At 39.9% G+C, this 16,093-nt stretch overlaps 1 protein-coding gene across 4 annotated transcripts in view; it reads left to right on the forward strand.

Moving 5' to 3' along the window:
- Positions 1 to 16,093, forward strand: part of LOC109413960 (protein bric-a-brac 1-like) — a 572,283-nt gene that overhangs the window by 540,955 nt on the left and 15,235 nt on the right. For 2 of the 4 annotated variants that reach the window (XR_009998083.1, XM_062854100.1), the window contains exons 4-5: positions 3,768 to 3,812; positions 15,658 to 16,067. Coding sequence is in view for 3 of the 4 variants with exons in the window: in XM_062854100.1 (XP_062710084.1) it covers positions 3,768 to 3,812; positions 15,658 to 16,067 (455 nt within the window). In the remaining variant the exon portion in view is untranslated. The remainder of the gene's footprint in view (positions 1 to 3,767; positions 3,813 to 15,657; positions 16,068 to 16,093) is intronic. The other 2 variants (XM_062854103.1, XM_062854102.1) reach the window with 1 other exon arrangement.

Consider the following 16,093-nt stretch of genomic DNA (forward strand, 5'->3'; position numbering starts at 1 on the left):
AGCCTCATTGCATTATATATCATAGTCATCGGCTATCAGATACCCCTTATATGTATGTATACTAAAGATTTTTTAAGCGTTTATTCTAAAAAACTAAGAATGCTGCTTAAAAACAAATTAGCTTGTATTTTTGTTGTTTTTTATCTTTTCAGATTTCTCAATATTTTTTTTTTGTTTCTGTGTCAGCCCATGATGCATACAAGTTGAAATGTAAACTCCATAAACTAACTAACGTTAGTTAATACAATTCAAAGTAATGCTGGGCGTGGTTTCTCAGGGGCTTAGGTGGCTTTCAGAAGGACCAGGGAGTTTTCGAAGGGGGGGGTCTTAAAAACGTTTTTGAGGGTTTCAAAGAGATTTCCGGGGGTATCAGGGTGCTTCAAGGGCTTTCAACAGAACTCCAGAAGATTTCAAAATGATTTAAGGGAGATTTCAGGGTGTTTCAAATCAGAGAGGTTCTGAAAAATTTCAAGGTCTTACAGTAGGTTTCAAGGGATTTCAGTGGTGTTTAAGAGAAAATTACTAGGATCGCGGGGAGGCTTCTTTGGGAACTGTTCACGTAGACTTTTTGTGGGGAAAAGGTTAATCTAGCCAAAGTCAACGCTCTATACTTATTTTCAAATATTTGTCTATATAGACAAAAGTCTGCGAAGAGGGAGGGGTTACTGAGTTGCCCAAAATTGGGTTACGAGGTTTATGAATGACTTCAATGGAGGTTTCAAGATGTTTCTAAGAATTTCAGGGGGCTTTAGGGAGCTTTAGTAGAGTTTAAGGTAAGTCTACGAGAGTCTTAGGAGCGGTTTGAAGGGTTTCAATGTGTCTTAGAAGGTTTCAGAGCGATTTTCTATGATATTAGATTACTGCAGAGCTTTCAAGCTCCAGAAGATTTCAGAAAGATTTCAGAGATGATTCAAGGGATTTCTAAGCGTTTCGGGGATTTTTTCGGAGTTTCAGGAATCTTCAGGAGAGTTATAAAGGGAGGTCAGAAGACTTTCGAGGCGTGTAAGTGGACTTCAGGGGATTTAGGGCGATTTCAGTAGAGATTAAGGGCAGTCTACGGTTGTCTCAAGGGGTTTCATAGCGATTCGAGAGTTTTTGAGTGGGTTTCAAGGGAGACAAAAATAGTGTAGTTTAGTGTAGAATTAGCATCTAAGTTAAAATACACAAAAATAAAAATTAAAAAAAAGGGAGAGAAAACGGAGTTTAGGAGAAGCTTACAGGAATCACAGGGGGGTTTTCTGAATGGTTACAAGGAGTTTCGAGAGGTTTCAGGAGATTTCAGGGTTCTTCACAAAAGTTTAAGAGAAGTATGAGGGGGCCTCTGAAGGCCCCTCGCAACTTCAGGGTGTTCCAGGTATTTTAGAGAGTGTTCTCAGTTGAGCTTCACGGGAGTTTCAGAGTCGCTTCAAACATTTCAATGCATTTCAGCGCGTTTCTGAAAGTTTCAGAGGGGCTTCAGTGGGCTCCATAGGCTCTCAGGTGAACTGCACGGGTGTTTCATACGTGTGTCAAATGCGTTCTAGGTCGTTTCAGGGCGTTTCAAGAGGTTTTAAAAGTACTTGGAGAAACTTCAATGGGCTTCATAGGTTCTAAGGTCAAAGGGGTGTTTCCGAGCCGTTAAAAGGCGTTTCAGGAAGATTCATAGCGGCCTTAAGGCGCGTCATAGGCTCTTACGTGAGTTCCACGGGAGTTTCCAGAGGAGTGAGTTTCAAAGGCAGCTCATGCCGTCACTAAGCATTTCAGAAGGTTCCAGGGGGTGTTCGGGGGTTTCGAAGGCGTTTCAAAGCGTTTCAGGATATTTTCAAGTGGTTTAGGAGGTTTCACAGGCTCTCATGTGACCCTCAGAGGTTGTCAAGTGAGTGTTATGAGAGTTTCAGAGGCGTTTAACCCTTCAGGACGCGTACCGTTGTAAAAAGTACAACACTTCCAAGAAACCTCGCTCGTCGTAAACAGCGCGAGCGTGGTGCAGTTTCAACTGCTTGATGGCACGTGTAACGTTGTAACGTCACGCTACTCATTGCCATTTTTTACGTACTTATCCGATGAAAACTAACTGTTCAACAGATCAAACTTATTGGAAATTTTAAGGGAATCCGAATATGCAATTACATTTGGGAGTTTACAGTCGTATTTGCAAGTTATAGTGGAAAATCTGACCAAAAAGGCATCAAAACGTTGTAACGTTACGGTAGAATGTGTCCAATGCATTTCAGGGCCTTTCAAAAAATTTCAGGAGCTATCAGAAATACGCGTATCTGTCAAAGGATAAGCAAAATAGGGAGAATTAAAAGATACAAGATACTAAACTGATAACACTCATTCGAAGAGGGTATTCTGCTTAGAGGGTTCGAAAAGTCGGTACAAAGATATCAGAATGGTTTTAGAAGGCTTCACAGGTTCTCATGTGAAATCCACGAGGATTTCAGGGGGTTTCATAAGGGGTTTTTGGGGGCCTTCACAGGCGGTCAGGTAATCCTCAGGTGAGCTTCATGGGAATTACAAAAGGGCTTTAATACGTTTCAGACAGATTACACTTGTACATTTGATGACCTATACTCAACGAAGTTCATGGAGATTCTTAAACAGAACTTGAATACACCAATTGACAGCACATAGTTGCATGAAACTGTACAGTACAAGCATAAGTTTCATTGAAACACAGCTTATGCATATAGATCCGATGCCTTATGCTCAAGGGCTTTTCTATGACTTAGGCCGGAAAATAGAGGTTATCTGGGTCAGAGAATTCACTTCGAAATTTAAGTAAATTAACCATAAAATCCATGTAAAATTTTCATCAATTTAAAAAAGCTAATAATAGTACAATTGAAGAAATTACTTTCTCAGGTTCGCCTTTTAAATATCATGTGTGTTCGGATACGAACTCATGACTTAGAATGACCCATCAAAGCTTCTCTATGGAGATTGTTTTTCACATAACTATATTCTACAATCTCTTGAGCCAGTCTACACCAAACTACACGATTCAGTTTGGCAAGTCAAGGAAGAAGAGATACCTGAGAGTATGCGCTTTCACTGCACACCCTTCTTCCAGTCAGAAGTACAGAACACCATCAAAACCGTCCCTGATCATGTTGTCGGTAGTTCGGCGGCGGAACCGAATGAACGCCAGTCGTCGATGCCGATGATGATGATGATGATAGGATACTGGCGCTGGCTGGTGTCTGGTGGTTTTGTTATAGAACCAACCCATCTACTCACCGAGAACCGATAGCGATAGTTCATTTATGAAATTTGCTGAAACATTTAATAGACTGTTAATTATAACTTTATGCATGTGTGAATAATTTACTGCCCTGCCTGCGTTGCACACGTCCGTTCCTAGAGGAAAGGAACGACGCGAAGCGAACCCTACTGCTACCACCGAACCAGCTGTTCTTCGTACTACCAGTACATATTGCTGGGCGCATATTCGGAAGCGAAGGTTCGACTTGAGATGGACGAAACGTTAATTTATAATTGGTTGGCTTTAGCTGATGGCTCCCTGTCATACACACATCCGGACGCAGGGTCCATCAGTAGCCACCGAATGGGCAATGAAGTCATTAGGTAATCCTTCACGGTTAATTATTTACAGCTACTTGATAAAGACCACCAAGACAACCATAAAGTTCCATCGTTTGTTCTCAATCTAATCGATGGTTGAGCTTAAACGGCATTTAATTCTTTAATAAACATGATTACCTTGTTGTACTAAATATTTCTTGATATTAATTATAAACCCCACCGCTTTTTCATACTTCTAGCGAACCGATTTACCGACGATGGAAGTGCTTTTGCTGCCAAACAAGGTAATTAAATTGTAAACATTTTCTTCATTTGCTTTTGGAACCCTTCTACTGTTCCAAAATAATAAATCTTGTGCGTAGTTTTTAAGAAAAATCCTCCACGTGGAAGACTTGACACAATCCAAACTTTCTGTCAACTCTATCTAATATCATGCAGAGAAATTAAATTGCCGCTAAATAAATCCAAGCTCTTATGCAAGCCAAATACATCGACCACACACAAAGAGTCCGACCACACACTTCCGGTCGATTCCAACCGATTTCGAGACGCAAATAACCCCGCGACATCAAAATTTACCAATAAATTAATAACCATTGCCCACCGCCGCGCCACTTCCACCCTGTCCCGTCCGCCGATGACGACAACCGGTAGTTCAAATCGACCGCGGCACCAATCCCGGATTGCAAAAAAGAACACCCATCTCGTCGAGCCTTTCATGTGTGACTACCGCACATTTACGGCTTTTCACATTAGTCGAATTAAATCGCATTAAATAATCATATGGACCACCTCTCACCGTCGTGTTGGTCGGTCGGTCGTCGGTCGTCAATGAAATCGAGAGTCGCGACGCGACGTCCCATCGAAACACGAAAAGGAAACAAATAAAAATCCCGGCCCAAATATTTGGAAGAACCCCCCCCCTTTGCTGCCTTGTTCGTGCGCTGTCCCAAACGCATTTGGGGAAAATAAGTGGACATTTTCGTGCCCGGTCCGGTTTCAGAATTCGCAAAAAATTACCCCCCTCCCCCCCAAAAGCGGAACTACCATCCAAAATGGAGAGTGTCGTTCACCTGTATGTGAACGAGAAGTGAGGGCTTGTGGAACGAAATGCACCCTTGGCGATGTGTCCACCATAAAGTGGACCAAAACACCATAAATGCACCACGTTGGGCGTCAATGTAGCAAAAATAATTTAAAACACTACAAATGCACAATAAAATTAAGGCTCAAATAACCATCATTCAGTCATCAGCAATCATCAATTTTTCAAAAGCAGTTTTCTGCCTCTAAGCCACAAAACCGTAATTGAAAATTATTTCACTGTAATCGAGATGGTGGCCAGAGTGCAGTGATAAATTTTCATTAACATTGGTTGTGATTTCAGCGAGAAAACTGCTTTTGAGTTTTTGCTAAACGATGATGGTTTGTTTCCTCTTAAACATTACCATTTGAGGACACACAAAATATGAGACATGCTTACTTACCTTACCGCTTAGACTAAGGCCTGAGTGGCCTCTGCTGTACATAGGAGTCGTCTCCATTCCACACGGTCCATGGCTGTTTGTCTCCAGTTCCGCACTCTGCGAAGGATCCGCAGATCGTCCTCCACTTGATCGACCGACCTAGCTCGCTACGCACCGCGCCTTCTTGTACCGGTCGGATTACTCTCGAGAACCATTCAGATTGAATGAAATAAACCAATTATTTAACCAAATCTTGCATTTTTGTATGAGCATCTGCTTTTGAATAAACAGGGTACACAAAATCTGACACTTCTTGCAGTTCTTTCACTTTGCAGTCTTCTAACTCATTTAGTAATGATAGTATCAAACAGGTATACTCCACAGGCATTAGGGCACGTATTTATTTCAATGCAGAACTATTTATTTTAGCTTTTATCAATCCCATTTTAAAGTTTAACCAACCAAAAACCAATATACTTATTTTTTTCATGACATTTTATGCAATAATTTGAACATTTCTGACAAAAATTCTGTGCCATATTTTCAAAACTGCTAATTTAGCTTACGTTTGAGTGTTTACAGAAATCAGTTTTCTTAAATAAATTTGTTTATCGTCGCTTCTCCTTATCGGGACATTTTTTTTATAATATTTCTCTGAATTTCACAAATAAATAAACTTTTAAGGTCAAATATCTTGCTAACACGTCATAAACTAAATGCCTTGGAGTATATTCTCGAAATATACTCACGAAATTGCAAAAAATCTATTGAAAACCAATTTTTCGTTTACCTTGGCTAAATGAATGTCTAGGCAAAAAATGAAATTTGAAGGGTTTTTACCCTCGGTTTTGTTTCAGTGTATATGTAAGTTTAATGTATCACATTTTTATAAAACTGTACTAGATATACTATTACTACGATAAAAAAGTTTTATCATAAAATCTTGTATATGAGTTTCCTGACACTTTTTTTGTTCTCGGCTAAACGAATGTCTATCACTGTAGGACGCTGAATGTCTTGAGTGAATATCTTGTGAATTACACAATTAACTTCAGAATTAGCTCACTTGGCTGCGCAGACGTTGCTGCAAAGATTGAATATTATCACGATTATTGTGTTAAATTTCAAATGTGAAAAACAATGTTTTCCTGGTATATTAATCATGGTTTACAGTACTTTCGTTGATTTCTCACTTGACTTCATCAGGGATTATTCACGCGATTCCTGCAAAAATATCTCCAGGATTTTCATCATGGATTCTTGGTAGGATTTCTTCAGAGATTCATAATTGATTTTTTCGGAGATTCATCTTAAATTTTGAAATTCTTTCAAGATTTTCTCCGATATTCCTTTTGAGGTTCTTTCCAGAGTATGTACCTCCATTTAATCTTCCTGAATCCTGATTTTCATTTAGAAATTTCTTCCATATTTCCTTCAGACGAGTTTTCCTGAATTCCATGTAGGATTCTCCCAGGATTCCCCCTGGATTTCTCCTGGATTTCATGTAGAGATTTCGCTCATAATGCTTTCAGGATTTTCACCGGGATTTCTTCAGTGATTTCTTCCTTAGGGGTTCCTTCAAGTATTCCTTCAAGAATTCCTCCCAGGACCCCTCCATTGAATCCTCCCAGGATTCCTTTAGAGATTTCTTCTGGGATTGATTTCGGCATCTATTCAGGTGTTCCTGAGGAGATTCGTTGAATGATTCCTTTGGGGATTCCTCCTGGAGTTTTTGGAGATTCAGATATAACTTCCAGGATTTCTTTATTGATTTCTCTTGTGATTCTATTAGATTTTTTTCTGGGTTCTCCTCCGGGATTCCATAGGAAATATTCCTAGGATTCCTTCAGAAATCCTTCCGGGATTCCTTCATTGATGTCTCCTGAGATTTTTGTTTTATCTGTATTAACGGGATGTTTAGCCCTAGACTAGTTCGTCTCAGAACCCACACTTTACTTCCCGCACATTTAGTAAGATTGTCGGGAGTGGTATTCGATCCTAGGTCCTTGGAGTGACAGTCACGTGCTTTAACCATCACACCAGGTCCACCCTTCTCCTGAGATTATTCAAAGGATTTCTTCAGGCATTTTTGGTGTTTTCTTAAGGGATTTCTTCTGAGATTCCTGAAAGATTCTGTCAAGGGTTCTTCCAGGAATTCTGGGATTCCTTTAACTTTAATGATTCCTAAAGAGAATTCTTACAGGTTTTGCTCCAGAGTTTTCGCGCGGGATTCCTCCACTGATTTCACCTGAGATAAATCTATGGGTTTCTCTAGGCAGTTTTTCCAGGCTTCTGAATTTCTGGATTCTTTAGGGAGCTCTCCAGAGATTAGGGATTCCTCCAGGATTATGTCATGGATTCTAACAAGGATTCTGCTAGGGATTCCTCTCGGGATTCCTTCACGGGATTCCTCCACGGGTTATTCCCGACGTTGCATCACGGATTCTAAGTTTTTTCCCGGGATTCCTAGAGAAATTTCAGGGATTTTTTCCAGGTCTTCAGGGTATTTTTCCTTCAGGGATTTTTTCCAGGTCTCTCAGATTTTTTTCCTGAGTTTCCCTCCAGAATTTCATCACGGCATATTCCTTCAAAAATTCTTCTCGGAATTCCTTCATTGATTTCTCTTGAGATTATTCAACGGATTTCTTCCGGCCATTTTTCGGAATTTCTTCCCGGGTTTTCTTCAGGGACTTTTCTGGGAATTCCTACAAGATTCTATCAAGGATTCATCCGCGAATTCTTTCTAGAATTCCGTTAGGATTCCTTCCGCAATTCTTCCGGGATTTATTCAGGGATATTTTCCATCACTCCAGTCTGCTTCTCCGGAATTTCTTCATTGATTTTTCCTGAGATTATTTATTTCTTCCGGCAGTTTTACCAGAATTCCTGCTGCGATTTCCCACGAGATTCTTTTTAGGTTTTTTTTCCGGGATTCCTTCGTGGATCCTTCCCGGATTTTGTTTAGGGATCTCTTCTGGAATTCCTTCAGTGAGTCCTCCAGGATTCTTGCATGGTTTTTTCCCAGAGTTCTTTCTGGAATTTTGCTGGGAATTCCTCCCTGGATTCCTTCATTAATTTCTTCCGAAGTTCGTTCATTGAGTTCTACCAAGATTGCTTTATTATGTTTTCCTGGGAATTATTCCTGCAGATACTCCTCCTGGGATTATGTGTGGGGATCTTCAACGGATTACAGATTTTACCTGGACTGCTCTCATGGATTCCTTCCAAGATTCATCCATTTAATTCTTCAGAGATTCCTCCCAGATAGATTCAGATATCTCTCCCGGGATTCTCAGGGGGATTACTCCAACATTCTTTTAGGATTTCTAATGAGACTTCTACGGTGATTTCTTTAGAATTGTTCCTGGGTTTTCTCCCAGAAGTTCAGGGATTTCTTCCGGGATTCCTTCTAGGATTCCTTCACGATTCCCCATTGAGTCCTACCAAGTTTCCTTGATTAAGTTCTCCGTAGATGTCAACATTGAGTCCTCTCGGGATTCCTCCATTGCTTCTTCCCCGGTTTTTCTTAGAGATATCTCTATAAATTCGTGCAAGGAATCCTTCCGAGATGATTTCTCAAGGTATTATTTATGGATTCCTTCCTAACTTTATCCAGGGGTTCTTTAAGGAGTTCCTCTAGGATTCACTCAGGGATTCCTTATGAGATTATTTCAGGGGTTACTAAAGGTGATTCCCAAAAGTTCCGTTTCTCATGACAAAATGCACTTTAAAGTTCCGCGAAATTTAGATAAATTGAATGGAACTTCCTGGCTGCTTAAGAGGCTAACGATGAGCCTTGCTGGAACTTCGGTAACAAGTTCTGGCAAGGCTCATTGTTAGCCTCTTAAGCAGCTTTAAAGCTGCTGCAGATGCCACTCGGAACTTTGCCGGAACTTTCAAGTTCATAGCAGCTCAGTTCATTAGCACCGTGTTTGTATGAAGATAAAATGTCATTTTTTTGCAGAAAACAACTATTTAAGTATACACAAATAATAGGCGAATTTGATGAAAGCTAACGATCACTCTTTTCTCTGGTGGCAGGAATGAGAACCCTATGAAAAGAGTGACTCCGCCAAAATTTGCTATGGCGCAGCATAGGCAAAGTGCATCTTTTTCATATCGAATTCCGCATCGTAGAGAACCAAACGAGCATATTTTGAAAAGGAAATTTAATTCTCTTTCAGATGTGCTTAGATCCGGTAGGTACTTACGAACAATTTATATGATAAATTTGAGGAGCTCTTGCTATGTCTCCGGCGGGCGATCTTCCGGATTTTTTGTTAGCTAGCCAATCCGATGTCTGTCGGCGTGGGTATCAAGAATGATGATAATGGAAGCCATTACTTATAGGGTGTCCCAGAAAGTATGGGCACAACTTTGTATAGCGAGAATACAATCATTTTTAACAAACAACAATTTTTATATTTTTGTATTTTTATTCAAAGTATTTTTGTTGATACCTGTAAAAAAAAATATGCATTTAAAAGTGTTTTTGTATGCAGAATGTTTAAAATAAAAAAAGAACTTTCAAAACTCCTGCACAACCTACTTTTTTACCATTTTGACATATAAACAAATTCGAAACATTTTTTTAGAATTTTTATGGCATGATACATTCGAAAACATGTTTCCTTAGATGCTAGATTGAAAATTTTCATAAGAATATGGTTTGCCTGTGCGTACTGGCCTTTCAGAATTTTGAGAAAATCGGAAAAATCGCTTTTTCTATTTCTGGATGAGACATGCCCACAGACATTCGAGTTTTAAAACATGTTTTAACGAGATTTAAAAAACATCAATCTACACCTAATAAAGCTGGAGTATTTATTTAACTTATAGTGAAATTTAATTGTCTTTTTCTGCATGCTGTGATACACATTTGGAAGCTTGCTTTCAAGTATTTGAAATTCGGAGTTTCAAAAATATCTATTTTTGAGTTTGAATTAAATTTTTTAGGTTCGAAAGTATATGTTTTCAATTCAATTTAATATTTGTACAATAGATACGCATGTAGAAAATCACGGATATATTTTTTGAAATTTTTTTCATGTTTAATTTCATGCGTGGAAAATAATATGTTAAGCGATGTTATTGAAAAATATAGCAATTTGTGCGGATTCTTTAAAAGGTCTTCTAGGGAAAGTTCTACCGTATCAAAACGATGTGTAAAAATCAAATTCTAATAATTGGCATTTGATGTTAATATATTAAGGCAGGATATGCGTGAAAATAAAGATTAATCATGCAACCGTTTCCAAATGGCAGAGCTGCAATGTTGTGCCCATACTTTCTGGGACACCCTATACCAATGGAAAATAGCAACTACCAAGGCAAAATATTAGTTAATTTTGAAGAAGAAAAATTGAATTTTCGATGTAAACAAACGGTTTTCTCCTCATCTCACCTAGCGCCTCTAGAATTGGGGGTCATTCGAATTCTTCTATGGACACATTTGAATTTATCAAGCCATTGAATATTAGGCTTGAACAAAAAAAAAATATATATGCCACCCCCCGGATTCGAACCGATAGTTGCGGAGTGAGATCCCAACGCCCTACCACATTACTTCAGTTACGATTGAGTGAACAGTGGGTGAAGTCTGACTTGAATCGATTTTCTGTCGGCAGCTAGTTTTGCACACTTGTACAGTAGTGAAGTTAGCTTGACTTTGTTAAGCGTCTTCAGCACCCGAGCAGGAGAAAATAGCTGAAGAATACCAAACTCAGGTATGAAAAACCTGATACAGTAGACGTTCGCTCGGTGCAAACGCTTTAACTGCAATGCTTTTTAACTGCAAGTCCGCTAAGTGCACCAGTTTTGCAGTTATCGCACCGCTATCCGTCAAAATGAAATGTCAACAATGATGCGATGTTTTTTGTATGCACTTTTGTTGCAATGCGATGTTTTTTGAATGCATTCTGCAACAATTGACAGCTATGTGACGTCTGTCAGTTGTTGCAGTTATCGAATTTCATTCGTTAAGTGAAACGTAAACATGTTGCACTTATCGAACGTCTACTGTACCTACAATCTGAATGAGGTATAAACCCAAGCAGCACCTGTAACATCATGCAGATTGTGGCTTTCTATGCTTTGGTCTAAATTAGTTGCACTAGAAGCACACGAAACTTCCATCTTGTCAGTTGAGTTGCATTTAAACTCCGAAATTCGTAAAGTTGCGGCTTTGTTCCATAGAAATCACAAATTACCACGTGTTTGACATCGATTCGTGGAGGCGGAGCTTACATATTGCTCGCTAGTGATAATGCAGTCAGCTTACATTAAATGTGTTATGTAACATGCATGAAACATCTAACTCTGGTTTGTTTGTTCAGATTAGGTCCCATATGCGTTACAGAAAACTTGAGCGTCTTTTCATTTCCCAAGCAACACGACTTGTTGCTAATCCAGTAACAGCAACCTTAGTGCAATTTATTTACTGTCCGTATTACGGGCGACAGAACACAGTTGCTTCTTCTTTGAAACCCAAAAAGCGCAGATTCTGAATTCTTATGCAACATAAATGAGGAGAAATGATAAAAAAGATAGGAAAAGGTTTTGTCCAGACTCGAACCATGGACACCAGGAGTATTATCTACTCACCTTACATACTACACCAAAAGCTCTGTGAGAGAATCGATGCTCAACACACCATAAAAGCTACTAAAACTACTTGTTACTTTATTGCACCTTCTTTGTCACAAGTTATAATACAAATAGTGATTTTTCCATAATTGAATAATACCTCAAGCAGTCCTCAACACCAAACCAATAACTCATTGAGGTATTTTATCAATACCTACAAAATACCAAAATAAGTTATTTTCAATACCTGGCTAACCGACCAATACCTTGTCTTGGTATGACACCTGACTTTGGTATACTGCAGTTATGTGTCAGTTATTCATTCCTGCTCGGGCAGCGCAGCGGTATATCAGCAGACTATTACGCAGTGGATCCTGTTCAAATCTACATAAGATCGTGTGTGAAAATATGATTATCAAAAGCCATTTCAGACATGAATCACACACCACCAACAAGGTTGTGCTGCTAAAAAACAGTTTTGTTTCTGCATGAATTTTATCAAAGATCTGTCAGAAGCTGTTTAGAAAGCTATCCAGCTACCTTAAGTGAACTTTCAAGTTCCAAAATTACTTGAAAATTAAGCTACTTAGAAAGCTAATGAGCAATCTCGAACAAGTTGCTTAGCTTTCTTCTCTCATCTGTAGAGCCTTTCAACCACTGCGTCCATTATTTTGGAATATTTTGGAAAGCTGCTTAGCTTATTAAGTACCCTCTTATATAAACATTTGTTTACTTGACATTGCTCCTGGTATTCCTTCATAGATTTCTGGCGGGATTGCTTCTGGATTTTTTATTTCTCCTAGGGTTTTTCCTGACTCTGGACTCCTTCGCAGAGATGGTGGCTCCATAGCTTGGTATAAAGAAGCGTCTGTCTAGTGGATTAGGGGTCGTGAGTTGGATTCGCACATCCCTAGCACATTTCCAGAAAGAATTTCTGAAAAAATCCATGGCAGAATCCAGGCGGATGACATTTACTTTCAATCTGTTATACTATAGTCGCGGTACATGTTTTGTTTTCATCTGCTCATAGGCAGTGGTATAGTTCTCTGATGGACCACGCGTATTTGCTCATCGGCCACCATGAAACTGCGGCGTAACATCCCACCATCCGTGAACCCAAATAGAGTCTTAGGTCCTCTATGGAGCCACCATGTTTAATTCTGTTAGGTTCAGAGCTCTTCAAGATGCTTCGAAAAGTTGGTTTTGCAGTCTTTTGGGGGAATCGAAAACACTAGTGTATGATTTTCCCGACGTTTCGGTCCGCATGGGACCTTTTTCAAGGGTTCAATCGGTCCAAGATTCCTAGTCAAGATGGGTTTGCTGAACTCAAAAATGTCATGCGGAAGTTTTGAGTCTGTTCGGTTTTTAACCGTCGTGATGCCGACAATCTCCTACCTATCGAGTGCTCAAGAACTCGGTCCCTGTTTTTGGAATCTTCCACCATTGCAATTATACCCTACTTTCAAATTCCACAAACCAATTCTGTAGAGCATCTCCTCTCTTCAAGGGCGACCTGTCAAATGTTCCCACGATCCGCCCATTTGGAGTGCCGCCGGAAGAATGACTTAGCACCTATGAAGATCGAAGTGTTGTTCCAAGTCTCTGCTACCCAGCGCTTTACCTGACTCCTGCCGACCTTGTCGTGGACAAGCTCAAAATAATCTACGCCATTGTACGTAAACGTACGGACGAATGCTTGCAGAAGGACTAATGGTTTCTCGGTTCCGGCGATAGTACCAATCGGTGATGATCTTAGTGATAGGATGATGCCGTAGGGGTGGTGGGGGTAAAGTGGACAGGTGGGGTAAAATGGACAGGGTACAGTTTCATGGCTTCTATTGTTTTTCAACATGTTTTAACGATTGATGCTTATGCCTGAGCATGAATCGTTATACTTTTGCTGATCTTGAACATTGAAATCAAATAAACCTCTTTAAAATGACAAAATCTTTAAAAATAACGTGAATAATCGGAAATGATGTAAAATCTGCTTAACATGGCTAAGGTTTTCTCGTAAGTTATTTTCAAATTATTACAAGTTTTACACCCTAAACCAATGAAGACCAAGTAGAAGACTATATTTGACCGAAAAAAAAATGAGTTTTGTGAAAAAAAAATGTTTTGGGAATAATTTTAACATAATCAGACCTTGGGGGTAAAATGGACAATCGGTTCAAATTTCACCAAAATTTCATATTTTTATTTGCAAACTCCAGAATCATCAGCCATCATACATATCGTGAGATAGTTGAAGTAAAAAGTTATAAAAAAATATTTTATATCAACAAAATATAATTTTCATCCAAAAAAGTGCTTGTTTTTTACACTATTTTTACGATAATTATTTGAGTGTGTTTCAAAGTTTGTATTAAAAATTTTAAAGCAACATAATAAAGGTTTCGTATGAAATTTGATAGTTTGTAATTAAAAACATAGAAAAAATATGCTGTTATATAACTTTTAACGACTTGTTCATTTTACCCCATCGATTGTCCACTTTACCCCCACCGATTTTTTTCACGCTATTTTGATGCACGTTTTGGTGAAGAAAATAATCAAAGAAAACAATATTTTTTTAAATGCAATCCTTTACGAGAATTCCAGAGTACATCATTACCTTCCATGTTACTCGGAAAAGCAGATGGATTTTGCCGTATTTCCACTGGAAACGACCAAATCGCTTAGGTTGTCCACTTTACCCCCACCACCCCTATAAGAATATTTGGCTTCAATTGGTGTGAATGCTTCCACGCCAATTCGTCTACGTATTCTGAGCATAGTAGATTGGACTTGACTTGGACGCGAAGGCCGTATTTCCAGTGAATCCCTAGGAGATAGGAGTTTTATTGTCTGAACCTGAACTACTTTCCACAATGACTCCTCAGTGCGCTTCAGTTCATCCTGATTCATCATTCTTAACTGCCCAGTAGAGCCAACTTGTTTTCGATATCTATTATCTACATGTAGATGTAACCGCAAGATGGAAAAATATTGAAACCATCAGTTATAAGCAAAACAAAATTGTCATATAACTTCTTCACCATGTGGATTTTGAGTCTAGGAAGGTCCACTTTTACATTTTGAACCACTTACCCCCGAAATTTCCGCGTGTGTCCCACCATTAAAAAGATTTGACCGGTCACGGTTCGCCGTTTTCAATTGGAGACTCGCCAGCCGAGTTGAATCGTGAAATAATTTCCACTCTGTTTTTGTTATTTATTTTTGCGATAAAACATTAACAAACCTCGAGTGTCCCTGTCGGTAGTGAAGTCCGCGTGCATTTCTTTAAAATGTCTCGCTCAATTTTCCGGCAATTTTCCGCCCACTCAGCACCACACCACAACGCGACGGAAACGTACGGCGGATGCAGTGTCATTTGCGAACCGGACAGAGCGTATGTGTACCTACCTGACGGGGCCAGTTGCAGTTTGCCTATTTGTGGAAAACAATTTGCAACCTCGATGCCTCAGCATCAATGTTGCTTCCGCGCGAGGCGGTAAACGATTGCGACCTGCACCCGGTCAGATTTTAGGGGGCCGCTGGGTTTGTGGGGAAAAGGTATTTATTTATGAATAAATTAATTGATTGAACAAGTATTTAAACACGGGAAATTGGCTTTCTGTCACCTCGTGCGGTCGCAGTGACCGTACACTAGCAGTGTGAAAACTGGAAAACGATTAAATTTCTGTTCTGTGGAGTTAACTGAAGCAGTAGTTTGTGGAACAACTTTGTCGTTGCGAGACGGTTCCCAGAAGTTCTTGGATCGACCGGGAATCTATCCCGGCATCCTCAGCATAGTCTGAATACCCATGCGCTTACCGCATGTATATTCTTATGTTCATAGTCATCGCAAAAAACTGAAACAAGATTTTCAAATAGCACAGTATTATCAAACTATCATACCTGTGGGATCTATAATCCGTCCACGTTTGAGTGAACAAAAATGAAATGATCGAGGGTCGGCGCGAAATACTACTAATTCAAGTGCTTGAATCTTTGAAACTTATAAATCTAGTATATCATAAGTTGCAGAACTCTCAAACTAACAAATTCCTCTCTTTCTCTTTTTTCATTCCAGCCGAAAGTTACCAATACCAGCTGCAGTCCATGTGGCAGAAATGCTGGAACAGCCAAAACCTAATCCACCATCTGCGCTTCCGGGAACGTGGTCCGCTGAAATCCTGGCGCCCGGAAACCATGGCCGAAGCCATCTTCAGCGTCCTGAAAGAGGGTCTTTCGTTGTCCCAAGCAGCTCGCAAGTACGACATTCCCTATCCGACGTTCGTCCTGTACGCGAACCGTGTCCACAACATGCTCGGGCCGTCCATCGACGGTGGCACCGATCTGCGGCCCAAGGGACGTGGCCGACCGCAGCGAATCCTGCTCGGCATCTGGCCGGACGAACACATCAAGGGCGTGATCAAGAGCGTGGTCTTTCGCGATGCCAAAGATATGAAGGAAGAGCAGATCCTGTACGGCAGACATTCGGTAATTGACCAAGCTTAAACACGTCC

This window comes from Aedes albopictus, chromosome 2 (genome assembly GCF_035046485.1).
Source record: "Aedes albopictus strain Foshan chromosome 2, AalbF5, whole genome shotgun sequence".
Lineage (NCBI taxonomy): Eukaryota > Metazoa > Arthropoda > Insecta > Diptera > Culicidae > Aedes > Aedes albopictus.